General features: G+C 39.2%; 1 protein-coding gene across 2 annotated transcripts in view; it reads left to right on the top strand.

Moving 5' to 3' along the window:
* cad (carbamoyl-phosphate synthetase 2, aspartate transcarbamylase, and dihydroorotase) overlaps window positions 1–26,325 on the top strand; it is a 107,011-nt gene that overhangs the window by 55,552 nt on the left and 25,134 nt on the right. For both annotated transcript variants that reach the window (XM_059981680.1, XM_059981681.1), the window contains exons 25-33: window positions 7,116–7,220; window positions 12,127–12,372; window positions 12,478–12,559; window positions 12,744–12,910; window positions 13,807–13,971; window positions 14,660–14,791; window positions 16,559–16,760; window positions 21,665–21,855; window positions 23,274–23,414. In XM_059981680.1, the coding sequence (XP_059837663.1) occupies window positions 7,116–7,220; window positions 12,127–12,372; window positions 12,478–12,559; window positions 12,744–12,910; window positions 13,807–13,971; window positions 14,660–14,791; window positions 16,559–16,760; window positions 21,665–21,855; window positions 23,274–23,414 (1,431 nt within the window). The remainder of the gene's footprint in view (window positions 1–7,115; window positions 7,221–12,126; window positions 12,373–12,477; window positions 12,560–12,743; window positions 12,911–13,806; window positions 13,972–14,659; window positions 14,792–16,558; window positions 16,761–21,664; window positions 21,856–23,273; window positions 23,415–26,325) is intronic.

Raw genomic sequence — 26,325 nt, forward strand, 5'->3', positions numbered from 1 at the left:
GGTTGGGGGTGGGGTGGAAAAAGCGGTATTTAACACTGATAATCTGCTATCTAACTTCAGAAATACTGACTTCTGGTAAGATGGCGATTGTTTAGTTGCTTCAGACTTTTGCTCTGTTATACTTATCTTCGCACTATGTGTCTCCCTTTTTAAACCTTAGTTCGTTATTTTATTTGCTTTCTTTTATCTGCCTGCAAATACACCTTATAATAGCTACAAGAAGTACTAAACTTGGGAAAAAAGAAATTCACGTGGCTCTGTCGGCCGAGATTCTCTCTATCCTGGAACAGCATCAACAAGATACTCTTAACGGATATCAAGACTGAATTTAGAGCTTCTATCAGTCATATAACCATATAACACCACACCACAGAAACAGGCCATCTCGGCCCTCCTAGTCCGTGCCGAACAGTCAGCTGGAGTCAAAATTGGATCTGATTAACGCCAGAGTGGACGACCATGCTGAACAGCTATCTCGCATCGACCTAACCTCTGAAGATTTAGAACGCCGTGTTCAACATCTAGAAACTCTCTGCTCCAACCTAATGGAGCAAAACAGTAAACTTACTTCTAAAATGGCGGATCTCGAAAATCAGAGCAGGCACTGCAATCTGCAAATTCTCGGTTTGCCGGAGGCCACCGAAAAGGGTTCTTCCGTTGAATTTTTCTCTTCTTTTCTCTGTGAGGTTTTCAGGAAAGAATTTCTCCCGACTCCACCTGAGCTAGAAAGGGTCACAGGATTTATGTCCCTCGTGCTATTTTGGGTTCTAGACCACGGCCAATTATCCTGTGTTTCCGTCGATATCAGGTGAAAAACCGTTTGATTATGGAAGCACGCCAAAGAGGTACTCTGACCTTCCAAAATAATACCATTCGTATGGTGGAAGATTATGCCCCCCCCAGGTTCTGAGTATGCGTGCTGAGTTCAAAGGCGTAATGAAAGAGCTCTTTAATCGTAGATTCAAACCTTCTCTTCGTAACCCTGCCGATCTTCGAATTACGCTTACTACTGGAGAATATAAGTGGTTTAAATCAGTGAAGGAGGCTGAGTTGTTTGTTGGAAATCTTCCAGCCATCTTGACTTCTTTGGACCTGGTTTGATTTTCTAAAATGGCTGATAAGTACTTCTTGAATTAAAGTTTTTTTTGCGAACTCAGACTCTACTTGAATAACTCAGACATTAACTACTGAGATGCTAAGGGTTCCAGTTAGTCTCTCCCTGGACTTGGTACGATTTTCTTAAATAGATGATCTAAATTTAATGTTTCCCTGCGGACTTTAGTTTTTACTTGTGTAATTTACTCTACTTCTGAATAACTTAACTATAGAGAACTACAATTGGTCTTAATTTGTTTCGAAGGCTTAGAGTTTCGTATTGAAGGCCTCCCTGTTGATTTATGGTATAAGATTTGCCTTTTTTTTAAAACGGCTGATATGTACTCTCTTTAAATTTATAATTTCCCCCTTTTATCTTTCTCTTTCAACTTTTCATAGTTTCTCGCGGGTAGGTTAGTTTTTTTTGGATTTTTTTTGTATTAAGTTTTATATTTTTTCTGACGAAGTTGTTCCTATTTGTAATTTTGCTCTCCAGTGCATAAATCAGTTAGTATTTGCTATATTATATATACGGAGCCTATGTCAATGATACGGAACTGGAAGTTATTTTTGGGGTAACATTTTTTTTGTAGAGCTAGCTGCTTTTTTGGGTAGCCATCTAGTTTTGGTTTGTGAGAGTGGGGTGGGTTCTCCAGTTCCAACACTATTTATTTTTTCTGTTTTCCCTTGTTATTCAGGACATGTTTCTGTCCTGATTTTACTGATTTATGTTTATATTTTTGCTCCCAGACTGTTATTGCAGTGTTTGATTTTATATATGTCTACTACCGTTTATGTATTAACAATTGATAATGGTTAATACACTGAAATTTGTGAGCCGGAATGTAAAGGGATTGAATCATCCTGTTAAAAGAAGGAAGGTCTTCTCCCATATTAAGCAACTCAAAGCTGACATTGCTTTCCTTCAAGAAACTCATATTCGTAGTTTTGATAATTCTCGGCTTATGTCAAAGTGGGTGGGTCAGCATTTTCATTCATCCTTCCTGGCCAAAGCTAGGAGGGGTTTCCATCCTTATTAACTCAGATATTCCTTTTGATCTCCATAGTAAGATATCTGACACAAATGGCCGTTTTATTATTGTTTGTGGTAAATTATATAATACTAAAGTTGTGCTGGCAAACCTGTATGCTCCCAATTCTGACAATGTTAATTTTTTTGAACATTTTTTCTCCTCATTAACAGATTTAAATTCATATTCTCTTATATTGGGTGGCGACTTTAATTGCTGGTTAGATCCAAATTTGGATTGATCGTCCCCTGTTACTAGATCACCTACTAAATCTGCTTTAGCTATCCACTCTTTTCTTTCTAACTATGGTATCTCTGATATATGGCGTTTCCTTCATCCTACTGAGAGAGATTATTCCTTTTTTTCACGTGTTCACCATACCTTTACTAGAATTGACTATTTTTTAATTGATAATCAACTTATTTCATTTGTCCATTCTTGTAAATTCTTGTCCATCAGAGTATACTGATTTCTGATCATGCCCCAATTACTTTGTCTCTAAATTTTCCTGGTCTCCCTCAGAGGAATAAACATTGGCGTTTTAACCTGACTTTATTATCGGACGATGATTTTCTAAAATTTATTAAGGATCAGATAACTTTTCTTTAAACACTGATACGTCATCTGAAATGTCATCCCAGATTGTCTGGGATGCCATGAAAGCATATTTGAGGGGTCAAATAATCTCATATACAGCAAATTTTAATAGAAAGTCCCGTATAGATCGATTAGACCTAATTAATCAGATTAAAGAATTAGATCAATTATATGCTCAAACTAATAACCCTGAATTATGTAAGAAGCGTGTAGAACTTCAAACTAAATTTGACCTTCTCTCTACTCAACCTGTTGAACGTCAACTTCTTGAAAGTAAGAGTAGCTTTTATATTCACGGTGACAAATCTATTAAATTTCTAGTTAATCTGTTGAGGCGTTCTAAAACTAAACAACTTAGCACAAAGATCTGGAAGGAGAACGGGGATATTACATCGAATACGTCAGAAATCAATGACGTATTTAAAAATTTTTACTCTTGGCTTTATTCCTCTGAATCTCTGAATGAGAATATTTCTGTTGATCTTTTTTTTAAATACTCTGAATATCCCTTCGCTTTCATCTGATTTTAAAGCAAAACTTAATGAGCCTATATCATTAGAAGAAATATCTTTTGAAATTTCTGCACTGTCTTCAGGCTAATCTCCTGGACCTGATGGGTTCCCCGTAGAATTTTATAAATCATTCTCTTCATTTCTTTCACCTCAGTTACTCTCAGTACTATCTGACACGTTTAACTATGGTAAATTGCCACCCTCATTTAATGAGGCATGTATTATTCTTTTATTAAAAAAGGGTAAAGATCCAACAGAGTGTTCCTCATACAGGCCATCTCTTTGCTTAATGTTGATGTTAAAATCTTGGCCAAAGTCTTGGCTCATAGATTAGAAACTGTTATACCCTCTATTATTTCTGATGATCCAACTGGTTTTATTAAAAACCGTCTTCCTTTTTTTAAACATACGGTGTTTATTTAATATTTTATATTCACCTTCAACTGGGATTCCTGAAAGCGTTATTTCTCTCAATGCGGAAAACGCATTTGATCGTATAGAGTGGAACTACCTCTTTGGGGTTTTAGAAAAATTTGACCTTGGTCAAAGTTTTATCTCTTGGATCAAATTGCTGTCTCTATGTCCTACCGCCTCTGTTTTGACTAATTCTCAGCAATCCCAGTTATTTAACCTTAAACGTGGCACCCGTCAAGGATGCCCTTTAAGTCCCTTTCTTTTTGATTTGGCTGTAGAACCTCTGGCGATAGCATTCCGAAGCTGTCCTGAATTGACCGGGATTTGGAGGGGGGGTGTTGAGCATAAAGTTTCTCTTTATGCTGATGATCTATTACTTTTTCTTTCAAATCTGTCCACATCCTTACCTCCAATGTTTTCACTTCTTGATCAATTTAGCCAGTTTTCTGGCTATAAACTTAATTTACATAGGAGTGAACTTTTCCCAATTAATAAAGAAGCACAAGTATTAGCATTTCGTGACCTCCTCTTTAAAGTAGTTCATAATCAATTTACTTACCTTGGTATTACAGTTACAAGGAAGTTTAAAGATCTTTTTCGTGAAAATTTTGCCAATCTTTTATACACTACAAAACAGAGTCTGTCACACTGGTCACCTCTATCTATGTCCTTGGTAGGTCGTATTAATGTTATTAAAATGTATGTTCTCCCTAAATTTTTATATTTATTTCAATCTATCCCAATTTTTATTTCTAAAACCTCTTTTGATTCCTTAGACTCTATTATTTTGTCCTATCTGTGAAAGAATAAGCGTTCTAGAATCAATAAAGTTTATCTTCAAAAATCTAAAAAAGAGGATGGCGTGGCCTTACCTAATTTTCGTCTGTACTACTGGGCAGCTAACATTCGTTGCACTATCTTTTGGTCTTTTTTCATAACCAATCTGAGTGCCCTAATTGGGTAGCAATGGAGCTGAATTCCACTAAAGATCTATCAATTTCTGCACTTCCTGGTTCTGCACTCCCTAGTAGTTTGTCTAGACTAATTGTTAATCCTCTTGTTAGACATACTTTGTGAATATGGGCCCAGTTTAGGAAATTTTATGGTTTTTATGGTTTTTCCCTTTCTAGTCCTATCTTACGTAATCATCTTTTTCTACTTACTATGTATGATTCAACATTCTATGATTGGTATAGAAAGGGCATTAGGCATTTTGAAGATCTTTTTATCGATAATCGCTTCACATCCTTTCAACAGCTCTCTGCTAAGTTCAATCTGCCTGATGCCCATTTCTTTAGATATCTCCAAATCAGACACTTTATCAATCCTTTAATTCCCAGCTTCCCTGAAATGCCCAAGAAAAATGCTATGGATTTCTTTCTTTCTATTAATCCACTGGGTAAAGGCTTAATATCCTTTATTCGTGATAAATTAGTATCCTTACGGCGTGCCCCTGTGGATAAAATCAGAATGGCTTGGGAGCGTGACTTAAATATCCCTTTATCTGATGAGGTTTGGGACTCGATTCTCAAATCGGTTAATTCAACTCTCTGTGCTTGCCACTGTCTTTTACAGTTTAAGATTGTTTACAGGGCCATATGTCCAAATCTGAATTATCTCAATTTTATCCTAATATTAGTCCTCTTTGTGATAAATGCAAAAGTGGCAAGGCCTCTGTTATTCATATGTACTGGACCTGTCCTAGCTTAGAGAAATTTTGGAAGGATGTTTTTATAACCTTATCCTGTATTCTGAATCGCCACTTAGAAACTAACCCTTTAATTGCTCTGTTTGATTTCTTCGGTGAGACAGATATACGCTTGAGTTTGACTAAATGTCGAATATTATCTTTTGCTTCTCTCCTGACTAGAAAAATGCTAGACGTCTAATCCTCCTTAGATGGAGAGATGTTGCCCCACCCACGCATGCTCAATGGCTTAACGATATCATGTCCTGTTATAGACTGAAAAAAATCCATTATTCAATTCTTAATTCGGATATAATGTTTCATAAGGTCTGGGGACCTTTTATTGAGTATTTTCATAATTTTCCTCTTAATTAAGTTTTTTTTCAGTCCCTTGCTTTCAGCTCTTTTTTTGTAGTAGGCATTATCTTCTGTTTTCAAGTGTATTTACAGTTTTGGGGGTTTGAATGTTCTGATTTATATTTTCTACATTTTGGTTGGTCTGGAGTTTTTTTTTGTTGTGGGGCTTGGGGAGGACACTTGCTTTACATGACTTCAACTTGGGTGCTTTCTCAGTTATCTTATTTTGTATTATATTACTATTGTATGTTTATCTTGCACTGTACTAATTTTCTACTTTGTTTTTGGGGTTTTTTTTTGTTTGTAGTGTTGTAGAAAATGCATTAAAAAAATCAATTAAAAGTAAAAGAAATACTAAGGCTTCAGCATCTGGTGATGGTTCCTGTGCTGCTTGCCTCCTTGCTGGAATTATTGTTCCCATATTTACTGGGATAATTGCAAAATTTATTATTCTACTGTATTATAATAATAATAATTAATCTTTTATAAATTACAGAAGTGAAACTAAATTTTGTTTTAGAGTAGTAACGAAATAAAATCAGAATTTGAAAGTTCAACACCACCTGACTCTTGAACATGCTGGTTTACAGGAGTTTTACTGTACATTACTGAAATGAATCTCAGGTGCCAGTCGTTGTTTTGTAAGTTTTCTCGCTTTTGATAATGAGGATATATGGAACAGCAGACATAGATAACTTTGATATTGAGAAAATGTTCAACCTGGAGCAAGGGTTTGCAAATTTTTATGCTATGGACCCTTATTAACCGAGAGGTCCGTGACCTGGAGTGAGTGGTAGTATTCTGCAGTGAGTTGGACAGTTGGCTGGTGCTCTGTTCTGATCACATTCTCTAGGCTGGCATGTCAAAAGGTTGGGGTACTGCAATATTTATTCCCTTTGCAATGGGCACACCTTGTAAGGGAAACAGGCAGATATCAGTCCTTCAGCTAAGATCACCATCTCACCAGTTCTGATGCAGGAATTTGACGCAAAATATCCATTGTTTTACTCACTTTGGTCAGCTGAGTTTTGCTCCAGATTCCAGCACCAGGAGCTTCCTGTGTCATCAATTATCTCGTTATCAAGTTAATTATCTCGTATCTATTTGTGAGAGACAAGTTTGCACTGCATGTTCCTATATAATCACACAGTGATATTTCCCAAGACCATTTTGACATCCTGTGGTTATGAAAGTTTATTGGTATTTGTACAATTTTTGAGGGATGTATTTATCTCTATAATAAACACTTGTCTCATTTTATTTTTCATTTAAGCTTTTTTTGATAATTAGCCTTTCTAATGTCTGTAGTTTTAAATCTAATTATTCCAACTACTTTGTGTTGAGGCTGGCTTGTAAATTGAGCTGAAATTTATAGAATCTGTAATTTGAAGATTTGATGGTGTTTTTTTTTCCGAACTGTAGAATAAGAGTGAACTACTAAGTACGGTCCAGTCTTTAGAACAACTTGGGTACAGCCTGTATGCAAGTCTGGGCACAGCAGATTTTTATACCGAGCATGGCATTAAGGTAAGGATTGTGTGCACCTCCATGTGTTTGAGAGTGAGAGAGAGAAAATGTCCACTACATCTGTGCAGAAAACATGACTGTATCTCTGGTTAATAGACAATAGTCTATAGACAATAGGTGCAGAAGTAGACCATTCGGCCCTTCGAGCCTGCACTGCCATTCTGAGATCATGGCTGATCATCTACTATCAATACCCGGTTCCTGCCTTGTCCCCATATCTCTTGATTCCCCTATCCATAAGATAGCTACCTAGCTCCTTCTTGAAAGCATCCAGAGAAGTGGCCTCCACTGCCTTCCGAGGCAGTGCATTCCAGACCCCCACAACTCTCTGGGAGAAGAAGTTTTTCCTTAACTCTGTCCTAAATGACCTACCCCTTATTCTCAAACCATGCCCTCTGGTACTGGACTCTCCCAGCAGCTGGAACATATTTCCTGCCTCTATCTTGTCCAATCCCTTAATAATCTTATATGTTGCAATCAGATCCCCTCTCAATCTCCTTAATTCCAGCGTGTATGAGCCCAGTTTCTCTAACCTCTCTGCGTAAGACAGTCCGGACATCCCAGGAATTAACCTCATGAATCTACGCTGCACTTCCTCTACAGCCAGGATGTCCTTCCTTAACCCTGGAGACCAAAACTGTACACAGTACTCCAGGTGTGGTCTCACTAGGGCTCTGTACAAAAGCAAGAGGATTTCCTTGCTGTTGTACTCAATTCCCTTTGTAATAAAGGCCAACATTCCATTAGCCTTCTTCACTGCCTGCTGCACTTGTTCATTCACCTTCAGTGACTGATGAACAAGGACTCCGAGATCTCTTTGTATTTCTCCCTTACCTAACTCTACACTGTTCAGATAATAATCTGCCTTCCTGTTCTTACTCCCAAAGTGGATAACCTCACACTTATTAACATTAAACGTTATCTGCCAAGTATCTGCCCACTCACTCAGCCTATCCAAGTCACCCTGAATTCTCCTAACATCCTCATCACATGTCACACTGCCACCCAGCTTAGTATCATCAGCAAACTTGCTGATGTTATTCTCAATGCCTTCATCTAAATCGTAAACAGCTGTGGTCCCAATACCGAGCCTTGTGGCACCCCACTAGTCACCACCTACCATTCCAAGAAACACCCATTCACCGTTACCCTTTGCTTTCTATCTGCCAACCAGTTTTCTATCCATGTCAATATCTTCCCTCCCCAATGCCATGAGCTCTGATTTTACCCACCAATCTCCTATGTGGAACCTTATCAAATGCCTTCTGAAAACCGAGGTACACTACATCCACTGGATCTCCCTTTAACTTCCTGGTTACATCCTCAAAAAACTCCAACAGATTAGTCAAGCATGATTTGTCCTTGGTAAATCCATGCTGGCTCGGCCCTATCCTATCACTGCTATCTAGATATGCCACTATTTCATCTTTAATAATGGACTCTAGCATCTTCCCCACTACTGATGTTAGGCTGAAAGGACGATAATTCTCTGTTTTCTCCCTCCCTCCCTCCTTTCTCAAAAAGTGGGATAACATGAGCTATTCTCCAATCCTCAGGAACTGATCCTGAATCCGCAATTTCCAGGGCCACCTCCTTTAGTACCCTAGGATGCAGACCATCTGGACCTGGGGATTTGTCAGCTTTCAGTCCCATCAGTCTACTCATCACCGTTTCCTTCCTAATTTCCTCTATTACCCCATGTCCTTGGCCCATCCATACATCCGATAGATTGCTTGTGTCTTCCCTAGTGACGACAGTTCTAAAGTACTTATTAAATTCTACTGCCATTTCTCTGTTTCCCATAACAATTTCACCCAATTCATTCTTCAAGGGCCCAACATTGTTCTTAACTATCTTCTTTCTCTTCACATACCTAAAAAATGCTTTTGCTATCCTCCTTTATATTCCTGGCTAGCTTGCATTCGTACCTCGTTTTTTCTCCCCATATTGCCTTTTAGTTAAGTTCTGTTGTTCCTTAAAAATTTCCCAATCATCTGTCCTCCCACTCACCTTAGCTCTGTCATACTTCCTTTTTTTTTAAATGCTATGCAATCTCTGACTTACTTTGTCAACCACTGTGGCCCCTTTCCCCCCTTTGAATCCTTCCTTCTCTGGGGGATGAACTGATTTTGCACCTTGTGCATTATTCCCAAGAATACCTGCCATTGCTGTTCCACTGTCTTTTCTGCTAGGATATCCGTCCAGTTAACTTCGGCCAGCTCCTCCCTCATGGCTCCATAGTCTCCTTTGTTCAACTGCAACACTGACACCTCCAATCTGCCCTTATCTTTCTCAAATTGCAGATAAAAACTTATCATATTATGGTCACTACCTCCTAATGGCTCCTTTACTTCAAGATCGCTTATCAAATCCTGTTCATTACACAAGACTAAATCCCGAATAGCCTTGTCCCTGGTCGGCTCTCGTACAAGCTGTTCCAAGAATGCATCCCGTAGGCACTCTGCAAATTCCCTATCCTGGGGTCCAGCAGATTCTCCCAGTTCACCTGCATGTTGAAATCCCCCATAACTACTGCGACATTACTTTTGCCACATGCCAATGTTAACTCCCTATTCAACTTGCACCCAATATCCATGCTACTGTCTGGGGGCCTGTAGACAACACCCATTAGGGTCTTTTTGCCCTTACTGTTCCTCAGTTCTATCCACACAGACTCCACTTCTCCTGATCCTATGTCCCCCCCTTGCAAAGGACTGAATCTCATTCCTCACCAACAGGGCCACCCCACCCCCTCTGCCCACATTTCTGTCCCTACGATAGCATGTATACCCTTGTACATTAATTTCCCAGGTCTGATCTCCCTGCAGCCATGTCTCCGTTATCGCAACAACATCATAGTTACCCATTCGCGCCTGAGCTTCAAGTTCATCCGCCTTATTTCTGACACTTCGTGCATTCAGATATAGAATTTTTAGCCCATTTCTCCTCTCTCTGTTTAAATCGCTGCCTATTGTGCTTAACCCAGCTCCCTGAAATCCCTTCGGGCTATATGCCCCTTGAATTTTGTTGTCCTTTCTAAATTTACTTATTCTTTCAGCACAGTTAACTCCATGTTCCGTCAGACCATCCCTCTGTACATGTGTCCTCCTTATCACTTGTTCCGCCTCACCTTTCTCTACTACACACTTAATATTCCGGAACCGTGTAGTCCCCACCTGTCCTTTATTCTGCATCTCGCTATCCTCTCTCGCATTCTGGATCCCTGCCCCCTGCAAATTTAGTTTAAACGCCCCCCCCGAGAAGCACTAGCAAACTTTCCTGCAAGAATGTTAGTACCGCTCCAGTTCAGGTGTAAACCGTCCCGTCGGAACAGATCCCACCACCTTCCCTGGAACAAAGCCCAATTATCTAAAAACCTGAAGCCCTCCCTCCTGCACCATCCTCTCAGCCACGTATTAATCTGTATAATTCTTCTGTTCCTTGCATCACTCGCACGTGGCACAGGTAGCAATCCTGAGATTGTTATCCTGGAGGTCCTGCCCTTCAGCTTTGCACCTAACTCCCTGAACTCACTACGCATTACCCCCTCATTCATCCTACCCACGTCGTTGGTCCCTACATGGACCACAACATCTGGGTTCTTGTCCTCCCTCTCAAGAATAACCTGCTCCCGATCTGAGATGTCCCAGACCCCAGCACCAGGGAGGCAACATACCATTCGAGACTCCCGATCTTCCCCACAAAATCTCCTATCTGCCTCCCTGACTATAGAATCCTCTATCACTACCGCTCTCTTCTCTTCCCTCCTCCCCTTCCTAGTCGAGGGTCCAACCTCAGTGCCAGAGACAGGACCACTGCAACTTGTTCCTGGTAGGTCATCCCCACCGACAGTATCCAAAACGGTATACTTATTGTTGATGGGAACGGCCACAGGGAACATTTGCATAATATTTGAAATTACTTGCCATCCGTTACGCAGCTGGCATTTCGGGCAGTAATGAAGGTCTTCCTTCTCAGTCCATGGCCATTCCGATGTAGGAGGATTCTTCATTGCTGTTTTTGCAATAATTGTGTTTTACCAGTTAGGGCTGTTAGCCTTGAGCTGAACCCTCACACGGTAGACTACTCTTAGTCTCTACCCTTTGACCCTACCAAGTATAAAGCCCGAACTCTAGCCAACGTTGTTCTCTGGGTCATTGAGGCACACAACTTTCCAAACCCAATGACAAGGTTATGGTTCTCTTGTAATGAAATGCATTAATTACTCAAATAAAATTCACCCTGAAAATTGAAAACTTGGCATGTAATAACCACTTTTGGGGTAACTATGAGCAGCTGATATTATTAAAACTGGCAACATAGACAAATGTGGCGTAATTTGTCTTTTTTCTCTGACCTGTGTACCCTGGTTCTGGGTGGTTTATTTTAATATAAAATAAAACTTGTATTAGGACATTAGTTTTTATACAACCAGACATTAAAATTTTAAGAACCTTGCATGTTAAATTGCCAGAAAACTGTATATTTCTGTGAAATTTTATAGTTTTTTTTTATCTTGTTGAGTAGTATTCCCACTTACAGTGCAGCATTATTTTCCCCAATTTTCTTAATTCAGGGCGTGATACCTTAGAGACAGGTGATCTTTAGCCAGAGGGCGGTGACTCTGGAATTTGTTGCCATAGGTGGCTGTGGAGGCCAAGTTAGTTGGGTATATTTAAGGTGGAAATTGATTGATTCTTTATTAGGGCATGAAGAATATGGGGAGAAGGCAGGAGATTGGGACTGAGAGGGAAATAGACAGGAGCAGACTCAATGTATGGTCTTGAATTACTTGCAACCAGTAGAGGAAAGTCTTCCTGATTCTGGTCCTAATGTTAAGATTCTCCTTTATTAATTTATCAGTGCTTGAAGATTTTATGGGAGTAATTGATGTTTTTTTTTGCAGATTAAGGCGGTGGATTGGCCATTTGAAGATTGTGATAATGGTTGTCCTTTGAAAGAGAGGCAAAGAAGTATTGTAGACTACTTGGAAGAAAATCACTTTGACTTGGTTATAAATCTCTCCATGAGGAACTCTGGAGGAAGACGTCTTTCTTCATTTGTTACGAAGGGCTACCGTACCAGACGATTAGCCATAGATTGTTCTGTTCCGTTAATTACTGACATCAAGTGCACTAAACTGTTTGTTGAGGCAAGTTCTTAGAGTGTGATTTGTGGAAGTGCAATTCTTTTTGTATTCTTTCAGCTTTGTTAAAGGGGAAGCACAAGCTGTTTAAAATGTATCTTCTTGCTCTAGGCTTTGCGACTGGTCGGGACTAATCCTCCAGTGAAGACTCACGTAGATTCCATGACATCTCTCAAATTAATTCGCTTACCAGGTAATGGCAACCACTACTCTGCTTTTTAAATGGGGTTAGAACTTTTGGGTAAAGTGCCTAAAGAGTTTCTAATTTTGGCTAGTAATGCATATCTGGAGTAAATTTTGGAGAAGTGTAAAAACATGCATACAGCAAGAGTTTAAATGTAAGCTTTATCTGTTGCCGGTGTGCTTTGCACTTTAAGGTCTGATTGATGTCCACGTACACCTCCGGGAGCCGGGTGGAACACACAAAGAGGACTTTGCTTCTGGCACTGCTGCAGCTTTGGCAGGAGGTATTACCATGGTGTGTGCTATGCCTAACACAAACCCTCCAGTCACAGATCAGACCTCATTTGCACTTGTACAGAAGGTAAAATTAATACCTTGATTTAAAAAAAATGTTTTTAGTGTAGGTTATGTTTATTTTTTTGTATACAATCACATTTAAGGGGAAATATTGCGGATATTAAAAACTGCCATATTTTCCAGTTGGATCGTTCTTTGTCAGGGAGCTCACCCTCGACCTTACCACCATGGGTGACACTACCAGGAGCATAGCTTCAGACAGCATTGCTCTTGGGATCTCAGGACTGCACAAGCTTCTCTGTGGATTGTCACCTTGTCGTGGTGGAGAAGCTTGTGTGGTCCTGAGATCCCGAGAGCAATGCCGTCTGGAGCTATGCTCCTGGTAGGGTCACCCATGGCGGGTGAGGTCCCTGACAAAGAACGATCCAACCAAGACCTCAACGGTGGAACAGGCAGATGAAGTTACTTCGAACAACGGCTGTGAAGGCGGATGAAGGCTGCAACAAATTCATCAGCTCCAATCATCTGGTTTCCATGTCAGTGGAATCAGATGGTTGATTTGTGAAGTATCGTGTGCTTCTTGGAGTGCAACATCAAGTACATGTTAAACAAATAACGCACAGGCGTCTTAGCTCTGTGATAGATCAACAGAATGAAGACTATCATTCTCATCTTCAAGGGATAGCCACGATTTTCTGATTATGGTGTTTTAATGGTACGTTGTCAAATTATTGGCCAAATGTTTTCTTCTGCGTACCTTGAGCAAATTGTGCAATTTTTTAATGATATTAGTTCGACATGATAGAAGAAGAATTATTAAATCTGCTGTCCTTTTTTGGCAAAAATTATGTATTTAGTCTAGTGAGGTGTGGACTAAAAAAAAATTAGATTACTCTTTTGCTAATGTAAATGCTGTAGATCATGGATAACTGGTTTTAAATGACAAAATTTTCCTTCCAGTTAGCAACTGCTGGTGCTCGGTGTGACTTTGCATTGTATCTGGGAGCATCTTTAGACAATGCCGATGCTTTACCATTGATAAGCAATTCAGCTGCTGGGTTGAAGATGTACTTAAATGACACTTTTTCAACACTCAAAATGGATAATGTATCCTTATGGATGGAGGTATAGTAGATTTTTTTTCCCAGTATTACAAGAAATAGATTCTGTTGTTCACTTTCTTTTATGGTTTAGTGTAAAGGAGAAGTCCCAATTTCAAATTAAGCGTTGGAATTTTGGAAGATACACCGACTTCATATGTAAAGCTTGGCTCAGGAGCATTATTATTATTTAATAATGTTGTACAGTAATTGGGGGAAGGTGCTTTGTTGTTTAAATAGTATAGTGCAGTAATTTTATTCTCTATTTAGGCGCTAATTATTCACTATTGTTCCTGGAATTTTTAAGTTGTTCGGTGTCATGTCATAATCTTCATGGCATTCAAACTTTTTATCATATTATGAAATTTCCAATTGTCTTCAGATTGTCTCTATCTTGCCCGAGCATTCATTGTGCTTTTTTTTTAAAGATGCACGCAATTGGTGTCATCTATCAAATTTTCTTGCATTTCCACTTTGCAAAAAGAGTCTTGTGAGATGAATGTTTCAAGCAGCTCTGAGTTTATAAGATACTTCAGAATAAGCCCAACAGTTTGCTTTTATTCTATTTAGATTAGGGGTTTGGGGTATAATTAAAGCACATTTCAAATGAAATTTCTCAGTCTGTCCATGTTTATGAAAATAGCAAGTATCTTGGCTAACATATTTTTGTTGCCTAATTATGAACTTTAACTACAATTACTTGTCATTTTCAGCATTTTGAGAAGTGGCCGAAGCATTTGCCTATAGTTGTACATGCAGAAAGACAGACTGTAGCAGCTATTTTAATGGTTGCTCAGTTATATCAGCGACCTGTTCACATCTGCCACGTAGCTCGGAAGGAGGAGGTAAGCAAACTTGTCTAACTGTACTTGTGTCAAATAAGCCATACATTTTCAAATCCTATATATTTTAAAGTTTTTATAAAAAATGAGTAATTTGAAATTTCATAGTTTGAGGTAAAATTTATCTTATTATTTATATCAAAGCCAAATCTCACTATTTGCAAAATAAGCATAGTGAAGTGTCTTTCAGTTTTATAGAACAGAAGAGCACAGAAAAGACCCTCAATGCTGTACCAACCTTTCAACCTAAAGATCAATCTAACTCTTCCCTCTCACATGTCCCACCATTTTTCTTTCATCCATGTGCTTATCCAAGAGCCCCTTTTTGAATTGAATTGACTTTATTACTTACATTATTCATATAAATGAGTAAAAATCTTTACGTTATGTCTCTGTTCAAATGTGCAATTATAGGAATTTACAATAAATATTATGTACAACAGGATAGTCAATATAACAGTTGTGTCAACATGAATTAAGCAGTCTAATGGCCTGGAGGAAGAAGCTGTCCCGGAGCCTGTAGTTCTTGGCTTTTATGCTGTGGTACCATTTCCTGGATAGCAGCTGGAACAGTTTGTGGTTGGGGTGACTCAGGTTTCTTTCTGGCCCTTTTTATACACCTTTCTTTGTAAATGTCCTGAATAGTGGGAAGTTAACATCTACAGATGTGCTGGGCTGTATGTCCTGTGATTGAGGGAAATACAGTTCCCAGATCAGGTAATGATGCAGCCAGTCAGGATGCTCTTAATCATGCCCCTATAGAAAGTTCTTAGAATTTGGGGAGACCATACCAAACCAACCGTCTGAGGTGAAAGAGGTGCTGTTGTGCCTTTATCATCACACAGCCGGTATGTGCAGACCACATGAGATCCTCGGTGATGCTGTATGCCTCTTAACCCCAGATCAAATGATGTCAATAGGGGTTAGCCTGTCTCCATTCCTCCTGTAGTTCACAACCAGCTCCTTTGATTTTGCAGCATTGAGGGAGAGGTTGTTTTCTTGACACCACTGTGTCAGGGTGATGACTTCCTTTCTGTAGGCTGCCTCATTATTATCTGAGATTAGGCCAATCAGTGTAGTGTCATCAGCAAATTTCGAGAAATGAAAGAGTAATGAAAATTGGTCATTTGTGTAAGCTGCAAATGCTTGAATTTTGTGTGTGTTTTTTTTTTACAGTAGCACAAGTGAGTGCTACTCCCATGCTTTTAAAGTGACGTAGAAGATTGGCTTTCAATGGGACCTTAAAATTTATAGACATTCTGTTGCTGGTTTGGGATTAGTATTTACTTTTGTTTTTCTGTTAAAGGACTAAAATGTCTTCACTAAAAATTGTTACTTAATTGCAGCAAAAGCTTATTGATTTCATACTGCTAAATTAACTACTTTGTGTATGAGAAATAGTGCATCAAAATTGAAATCAAATTTTTGCCATGGTGTAATTGAGACAAGTGCGATACGGAATTTTGTAATATCATTATTGGATATTTGACATTGGAAAAAGGTGAAGGAAGTACACTGATTTTTACAATTGGGAACGTGTGTACAGCAGTCGACCATTCAGCCCTCAACCCATTCATGTAGCTATTCTGGATATTTATTGAAAAGATGAATCCTGAATATTTCTATTCAATTGATTTGATGTTATAGATTTTTTTTCCCCTTGAATTTCCGGTCAAATATACTTGTGTTATCTCTAAACCTAAAAATGACTGAAGCAATGAGAATGCGTTTATTGGACTTAGTTAAGTGCCATTTTGTTACCTCCACCAGATCCAGATTATACGAGCTGCAAAGCAGAAAGGTGTACAGGTAACCTGTGAAGTAGCTCCTCACCATCTTTTCTTGAGTGAAGAAGACCTTGGAAGTATTGGCCATGGCAAAGGCCAGGTTAGACCAATGCTTGGCACTAAAGAGGACGTCAAAGCTCTCTGGGAAAATATGGATGTAATTGACTGTTTTGCGACTGATCATGGTACGTAATTAAATCAGCAAGCTCTGCTTTTATTTTTATAATTTGTGAAGCAGTAAGGGATTCTTTTAGAAAAATCTTCAATATTTTGTTTGCCTTAGTGATGTGATACATCTTTTTAATCTGCAACCAACAGTTTTATTTGCTGTAATTCCAGTCTCAAGATCCCTGTGGGTGTAGCTGTCCAGAATGGGTTCAAGCGACAGCAAGTAACCACACACCTGGCAGGCAGTATGTAGTAAATGAGATGAGAAGTATTTTTGCTGCCATATCTTTTTATTTTGCATGAAACTGCTTTTCCCCAGAGCATAATAAAATTGCATTAGTAATTTTGTTTTCCTGTTGAAGAACTAAAAACATCCTCACTAACAATCATTTAATTGGAGCAAAAGCTTAAATTTGACTTCATATTAGCCAACATACCGCTCTTTGATGTATAGTTCTTTAATTGATGGTGGTGCTGTGATCATTTGTATTTGTTAACTGCATTTGCTGTAAAGGCATTTGAATAGAGGATTGTCATAGTTGCTACCTTTTATAAACAACGTTTTGATGAACATCCTGTGGCAGTAAGACCATAAGGCATTGGAGCAGAATTAGGCCCGTGGAGTCTGCTCTGCCATTCCATCATGGCCAACCCACCCTCCCTCTCAACACCATTCTCTTGCATTCTCCCTGTAACCTTTGACACTGACCAATCAAGAATCTATCAACCTTTAAACATAAGAAATTCTTCAGATTCTGGAAATCCAAAGCAACATGCGCAAACTGCTGGAAGAATACGGCCGTTCAGGCAACATTAATGGAAATGAATAAACAGTCAGCATTTCAGGACGTGACCCTTCTTTGGGATTGAACCTCTGCTTTAAATATACTTGATGACTAGGCCTCCACAGCTGACTGTGGAAATTAATTCCACAGGTTAGTTACCCTCTGGCTAAAGAAATTACTCCTCATCTTTGTTCCAAATGGGTGTCCCTCTAATCTGAGGCTGTACCCTTTGGTCCTAGACTCACCCACTATTGGAAACAACCTCTCCACACCAGCTCTGTCTAGGCCTTTCAATATTCGATACGTTTCAATGAGATTCTGCGAGTCTTGCACAAGGATTCCTATGTCTCTCTGAACCTCTGATATTTGAACCTTCTCCCCATTTAGATAATAATCCACAATATTGTTCCTTTTACCAAAATGTATTATATATTTCCCAACATTATTCCATCTGCCACTTTTTTGCATATTTTTTCCAAGTCCTGCTGCAATCACATTTCTTCCTCAGCACTACCTCCGCCTCCACCTATCTTTGTATCATCTGCAAACTTTGCCACAAAGCCATCAATTCCATTATCCAAATCATTGGGAAACAATGTGAAAGGTAGCAGTTCTAATACTGGCCCCAGAGGAACATCACTGGCAGTCAACCTGAAAACGCCACTTTTATTCCCACTAGCTCCCTGTCAGCCATTCCCCTATCCATGCCGGTATCTTTTCTGTAACGCCGTAGGATTTTATCTTGTTAAGCAGCCTCATGTGTGGCATCTTATCAAATGCCTTCTGAAAATCCAAGTAAATGACATCCACTGCCTCTTCTTTGTCTACCTTCCTCGTAGAACTCTTAACAGATTTGTCAGGCAAGATTTCCCTTTACAGAAACCATGCTGACATTGACTTATTTTATCATTATCATCTTTAATAATGGACTCCAACATTTCCCAACCACTGCGGTTAGACTAACTGGCCTATAATTTCCTTTCTTTTACCTTCCTTCCTAAAGAGTGAAGTGACATTTACAATTTTCCAGTCCTCCAGAACCATGCCAGAATCGAGTGATTCTTGAAGGATAATAACCAGTCCATCTGCTATCTCTTCAGCAAACTCTCAGAGCTCTGGGACGAAGTCTGTCTGGACTATGTCTACCTCAAGACCTTTCAGTTTGCCTTTCACTTTTTCCTTTGTAATAGCAATGGCACTCACTCCTGCTCCTTGGCACTCACGGACCTCTAGCACACTGCTAGTGTCTTCAACAGTGAAGATGGATACAAAGTATCAGTTAAGTTCATCTGTCATTTCTTTGTCCCCCATTGCTACCTCACCAGCATCATTTTCTGGTGGTCCAATATCAACTCTCTTCTCCCTTTTGTTCTTTATATAACTGAGGAAAAACTTGGTATCCTGCTTTATATTAGAGGCTAGTTTGCCCACATATTTTATCTTTTCCCCTTGTTTAGCTCTATTAGCTGCCTTTTGTTGGATTTTAGAAGCTTCCCAATCATATCAAATTCTCACTCATTCTTGCTATCTTTTATGTCCTTTCCTTGGCTTTTAGGCAGTCTTTAACTTCCTTTTGTTAGCCATGGTTGCCTAGCCCTGCCATTTGAAAACTTTTTCTATGAAACATATCTATCCAGTGCTTTGTGAACTATTCCCAGAAACTTCAACCATCTCTGCTCTGCTGTCATCCCTGGCAGTATCCTCCTCCAATACACCGGGGCAAGCTCTTCCCTCATGCTTCTTTAATTTCCTTTTATTCCACTGTGATACTGATACATGTGACTTGTGTTTCTCCCTCTCTCAAATTGCAGTGGGAACTCAATCATATTATGATCACTGTCTCCTAACTGTTCCTTTTCATTAAGCTCCCTAATAAGATCTGGGTTATTACACAATGCCGTTACATCTTTTCATAGGTAAGGGGCCCCAAAACTGCTCATAATACTCCTGAGTAAGGCTTCACCCCTGCATTGTAAAGACTCAGAATAACAACCTTGCCCCTACATTGTATTCCTCTCAAAATGAATGCTAACATTACATTTGCTCTCCTTACCACCAACTCAACCTACAAGTAAATCTTTGGGAAATCTGCACGAAACACCCAAGTCCTTTTGCATCCCTGACTTTTGAATTTTCTCCCCATTTAGAAAATGGTCTGTGCCTTTATTCCTTCTACCAAAGTAGATGGCATACACTTCCCTGCACCGTATTCCATTTGCTGCTACTTTGCCCATTCTCCCAATTTGCGACTTTCTGCAGTCTCCCTGCTTACTCAACACTACCTGTCTCACCACCTATCTCCATATCATCCACAAACTTGGCCACAAAGCCATCAATTCTGTTATCCATATCATTAATAAGAAGTGTTCCCAATACTGAACCCTTTAGAACACCACTAGTCACCAGCAGCCATTCAGAAAAAGCCCCCTTTATTCCCATTCTTTGCCTCCTGCCAGCCAGCTAGTCTTCTATCCATGCTAGTATCATTCCTGTATCCCGTGGGCTCTTGCGAAGCAGCCTTGCATGTAACACCTTGTCAAAGCCCTCTGAAAATCCAAGCATCCACGGACTCCTGTGTCTATAATGCCAGTTATTTCCACAGAGAATTCCAACAGATTTATCAGGCAAGATGTACCCTGAAGGAAACCATCCTTTGGCCTTTTTTATCATATGCTTCCAAGTATCCCAAATCCTCATCCTTAATAATAGACTCCACTATCTTTCCAACCAAAGTCAGGTTAACAGGCCTATAATTTCCTTTGTTCTGCCTCCCTCCCTTCTTGGAGTGACATTTGTACTTTTCCAGTCCCCCAGAACCATTCCAGATGTAGTGATTCCTGAAAGATCATTGCTAATGTCTGAACAATCTCTTTAGCCGCCTCTTTTAGAACCCTGTGGTCCATCTGGTCTAGGTGGCTTATCTGCCTTCAGCCCTTTCAACTTTCCAAGCACTTCCAATTTCTGGTGGAATGCTACCGTCTTACACATTGAAGACTGATGCAAAATCCTTATTGAGTTTCTATGCAATTTACTATCTCTCCAGAATCATTCCCAGCAGTCCGATATCCACTCTTGCCTCTCTTTTACCCTTTATAACTTTTGGGATCCTCTTATTATTGACTAGCTTACTCCTCCTAATTTCATCTTTTCTCTCCTTTTAGTTGCCTTCTGTTGGTTTTTAAAAGCTCCCCAATTCTCTACCTCCCCACTAATTTTTGCTAGATAATATATCCTGTCTTTTCCTTTTATGTTGCCTTTGACTTCTCTTGTCAGCCATGGTTACCTTATCCTCCCTTTAGAATACTTTGTCTTTGGGATGCGCCTTCCAACTTGCCTCCAGAAACACCAGCTATTGCTGTTCTACTGTCATCCCTCCTAGCATCCCCTTCCAATCAACTTTGGTCAACTTCTCTCTCATGCCTCTGTAATTCCCTTTACTCCACTGTAATACTGTACATCTGAGTTCACCTTCTCCCTCCCATATTCTATTATATTCTGATCACTGTCTCCTAAGGCTTCTTTGATCTTAAGTTATCTAATCAACTCTGGTTCATTACACCACATCCAATTTAGAATTGCCTTTTCCCCAGTGAGCTCAACTATAAGCTGCTCTGAAATGCTTTCTCATAGGCGTTCTACAAATTCCTTCTCTTGGGATCCAGCATCTACTTGATTTTTGTAATCTATCTGGATATTGAACCCCCCCCCCATGACCTTGCCCTTTTGACATGCCTTTTCTATCTATCTCATAATTTATATCTCACATCCCAGCTTCTGTTCAGTGGTCTGAATAGCACTCCTATCATGGTCTTCTTACCCTTGCAGTTTCTTAACTCTCCCCATGAGTACTCTACATCGTCTGATTCTATGTCACCTTGTTCTCAGGATTTGATTTCATTTTTTTTTAAACAAAAAAACCACCTCGCCCTCTATGCCTTCTTGCCTGTCCTTTCGATACAACACGTGTCTTTGGCTGTTAAGCTCCCAACTATGATCTTCTTTCAGCCAAGACTCAGTGATGCCCACAAAGTAATACATGCTAACCTAATTTGTAGTAACGTTCTACAGATTCATCTGGACAGAGTAATTGTGTTCTTGATAAGTGTTCATTAATGATTTTATCTTCTTTACTTTAGCTCCGCATTCTGTTGAAGAGAAGAATAGTGACACGCCACCACCAGGTTACCCTGGTTTAGAGACCATGTTGCCACTACTCCTCACAGCCATCAGTGAGGGAAGACTCACCATTGATGATCTAATTAAAAGGCTGTATGAAAATCCCCGGAAAATCTTTTCATTGCCAGTTCAAGAAAACACTTATGTTGAGGTAAAGGAGTCTTGAGAAGTTTGTCTGAAACCATATTGCAAAATAAACAACACTCTCAAATGCTGGAGGAACTCCGGGTGAAACATTGACTCTTAATTCCCCTCCATAGATGCTGCCTGATGTGCTGAGTTCCTCTGGCATTTCTTGACTATAACTTGTGTTTATGATTTGCAGAATTTAATTTTTTTGGTGTATGTGACATGATCATTCAAGTCACTCAATCTTTTATCCTCTTTCTTTTGAATATTGGCAAGTTTGTAATATTAGAAAGTATCCTATTTATCTGATTTTTAAGCCCTAATAGAAGTAAAATATCTAATTGGTTGGCTCTATGAGGAAAGTTTGTGTCTTGTTAGATTAACTAATTGATGCAATTCTCCTGATATACATGTAATCCTTGATTATGCTCACACCATCCCCATGTATTGGTTAGTAATGGTACTATTGGTTAATTGGCTTAATGTTAATACCATGGCATAAGTAGAAGGTGTAAAAAGAACCATATGCATAGAAACAGTTGATGTAGAGAGCACATAGACAGTTGACAGTTTCAGAAGATGGGCTGGAGAATTTAAAACAGAGCAGCCTAGATATCACAGAGCAGAGTCGAGATTGATGTAGCGTTATCAGTGAGTTTCCCTGTCCCACATTCCTCCATCTCGCCTTCATCTTTCTCTTGTCACTGTTGGGGGGGGTGGGGGTGATAAACAATGCATAGTCAGACTATCCTGTTGAAGAGAGAAGGCTATTATGTATGCAGTTCACTCTTATTTAAACCAGGGGTTGTGATGGATAAGTGGGAAATCTCATTGAAAGTCTGGCTCCAGGTACAGAAGTAAACTTTTTAGGCACAGTGCCAAGCCCATATTTTCATAGAACACGTGAAGACCTTTTTGCTTTTCAGAGCATACCCATCTGTTCTATTCCCTTTAATCTATTTTCTGTTGTATGTTTCAATTCCCCTGACCCACACAATCACCGAGAGTACATACAAAATCCCTATTGGTAGGCAGGATTGAAACTGGGATTGTGGCAACAACAATACCAGCTACCAGATTGGTCAGGGTGGCACTTTTTTGCTAACATCCATCTACTGTGGATTACCTTCAAAATGCTTTGAGGCAGAAACATTGTCAGGGGAACAGTGGCCACATGTAGTTGGAGTGTGTGTCTAGGACCCTGAGAAAATGGAACACAATGTTTCTGCAAGAGAATGTGGATTAATATTACAAATTAATGGGACTCTTGTCATTTTTAAAACGAATGACCAAACAGCAGATCTAATATTCTAAGATTTGTTCATTATAGAGGAGTATATAATTATATGAAGTTTTCATCCTATCTGAAATGTGTTTCTAAATATGTTGGTATTCTACTGTCATTGAAATAAAATTGAGTCGGTGTTATGGTACTTTTAGGTTGATCTGGAGCAAGAATGGATTATTCCAGCACACATGCAGTTCACAAAGTCTAAATGGACACCATTTGAAGGAAAGAAAGTGAAGGGAAGAGTCAGCAGAGTTGTACTGAGAGGTGAAGTGGCCTACATTGATGGACAGGTAACGCCTGAGCTCTGCAGTGTTTTCAGTTTTATCGAGGTCCTACCTAAATTGCAAGGTTGTTGAAATAGCAAATTTGGTAATATCCAGCCTCTGCCACAGCCGGGCTGTCACTGGTTATCAACTGGGCCACTCCCAGGGATCTCCGTTTGCCTGTTCTCCAAATCCCAAATTCAGCTCTTACAGCAGAATTTGCAAACCAAGCAATTCACATCCCTGAACTGAAACAGTGAATTTCACTGTAACAAGAGCAATTTTCTGGAATGATTTTTAAAAATGTAGTCTTTGGGATTTATGTTATTCCCATTGGCCCTGAAATGTTTCTACTTGCTAATATTTAATAGAAGCAAATTTTACTTTTTAAAAAAAATCTGCAGTTTTGCTTACAATTCAGTTACAATTTAAAAATCTTGCAGTTTAGGGAAGGCTTTTTTTTTTAACCAGTATATGTCTTCGTGGTTAGATTTACTTTGACATGCAGAATGCTACCGGTGACAATGTTGCTTGACTGGGTTTGGTCTGTTATTGCTCTTCTGTACAGGAGATTGAAAATTTGTGTAAATTGGCAATGTATCTCATTGTTCATTTCCAGGATTTTGTATTTGGAAGTTTTCGGCTGCCGTTACACGACCAATGTACTGAGCTTCCTCGTACTGTTTGTATGGATGAATTCCATTTGCAATTTCTGGTGTAAATATTTGTTTTTGTAAATATGATTTTTCTGTCTTCCATGCTGCTTTGAATCGAGTGTGGAGATGTTTCCAACCTTTGACACGCAAAACTATTATTAAGTCTTTCTGTGTTGGTGCTGGAACGTTATTTTATCTCTGATAGTGATCTTCATGCATCACTATTACACATTGGCCTTGAGCATTTTTCAACCTGTTTGAAAAGTAAATAGCAAGTTAACAATGGTATTCATTTAAATTATAACTGATAAGAAATGTACTCAACAGCTGCGTGGCTTCTTCATAAACTTAAACTATTTAGATCCAGTTTTGCAACAAACTTTGGGGAAATGCCAGTTTTGTACTCACTGAGCTGCACATTCCATTGATTGGCATATTTCAGATAGTTCACCGAATGACTTCTGCTTAGAACACATAAGTCCATGGAATCCACCTATCTTGACAGTCATGTTTTGTGGTTCAATTATATATTAGAAATACCATTTTGCCCAATGCACTATATGCTTCAGTCATCAATCTGTACTCTTTTTGTTCATTAGGACTCCACAGGGATATGGTTGATGTTGGGATGTAACACTGGTCACTGTGCAATATCTCATAGCCATCTGGTTTTAGTGCTAGACCAGTCAGCCATTGCTGGCAGATGGATTGCTATGAGAAGAATGTAACCTGATTCAGTGTCTTTGAGGAACCAGAAGTCGGACAATACAGAAACAGGCTCTTTAGTCCACGCTGACACATCATATTAATCCAATTTACATGTCTTATAGACTGCAACTTCCCTTTACTGGAGGGGAAATTACTTCTTGCCCGTTGAACTTTTTACTTCATGTAAACTTATGCCTTCTTGATTATAGTATTTTCTTTTTGTGAAAGTTACATTTTCACAATCCACTCTGTGTCCTTCATAATCTTGTATATCATTGGGGGTGGGGGTGGTTCCGTAGCTTCCTCCCCTCAGGAATATCCAGTCCAATTCCTCCTCATTATCGAAGTTTTCCTTTCCAGGGATCATCTTTGTGAATGTCCACTGCACGCTATCCAGTATAATTATGCCCTGGGGACCTGAACTACACCCAGAACATCAATCTTTTATAAAGTTGTCCCATGACCTCTGTGTTCTTGTATTTTGTGGCAGCATGCTGTACATTTTCACTACCTTACCTGCAAGTCTGTTCACCTTTGAGTATCTGTGGACCAAAGGTCCCTCAGTTCCTCAGTACTCTCTTGGACACTAGTGTTCCTGGTGTATGTCCTACCCTGAAAAGACCTCCAAAAGTTTGGGAGTAAATTCCATGTGTCTTTTCTCCACCCAGAAATTCTCCAGAACCAAACTTTTCGTAAACCATAAATGCCTATATTTGCATTCCTCTGTCAGAAACTCCTTTATTAGGCTTGTTTCCAGTAGGATTTTTATGAAGAATTGCTTAATTTTATTGAGAGGCTCACATTAATAAATTTAGGATTTTAAAATAAGTAATCAGTCAAACTCTTTACTGATATATGTTGGTCATAAAAGCTTCTTTAAAAAGATTCAAAAGAGGATCTCCAAGAAATTATTGTACTGCTGGTATCAACAATCTCTTTTGGCCAGCTCTCTTAGTTGGATAATTCCAATGATTCACCACAGTCTGGATGAAATTTTTTTTTTAAATCTGTCGTGAATGGCTGATTCCTTGAGACTTAGTATCATTTTCCAGTAGGAGGAAACATCTCTGCACCTTGTCGAAGTCTTCAACCATTTTGTATGTTTAAATAAGATCAAAACTCAATTATTGGCTCAATCTGCTGAATTTCTTCTCTTTATGTCAAACATATTTTTCACAAATCTAAATCTTGATTGTACTCCATCTTGTTGTGGGCCTTTTCTATACACAATACTCTACATGTTGTCCTATCTAATTGGAGAATGTTATCTCTACATGTACTCAAATCCTATTTCAGAAGTGTCTGTGTGCCACTAGCCTTTCTAAATGAATCTGTACAAACCTTCAGTGATTTGTGTGCAAGGACATAATGTTCCTTCAGAAACCAAACCTTTCAAGCTCTCTCCTTTAACTTGTCCATCATTGTTATTTTTTTTGACCAAACTGGGATATTTTTTTTCCTGTATTGGTATTCCGTCTTCCAAATCCCTGCCCATACATTTACCCTTTATAAATTTCCACAAAGCCTGTCTGCACCTTGAGCCCATGTTGTTACCCAGATTTGTACCATAGATA

The sequence above is a fragment of the Hypanus sabinus genome, chromosome 10 (genome assembly GCF_030144855.1).
Source record: "Hypanus sabinus isolate sHypSab1 chromosome 10, sHypSab1.hap1, whole genome shotgun sequence".
NCBI classification, from domain to species: domain Eukaryota; kingdom Metazoa; phylum Chordata; class Chondrichthyes; order Myliobatiformes; family Dasyatidae; genus Hypanus; species Hypanus sabinus.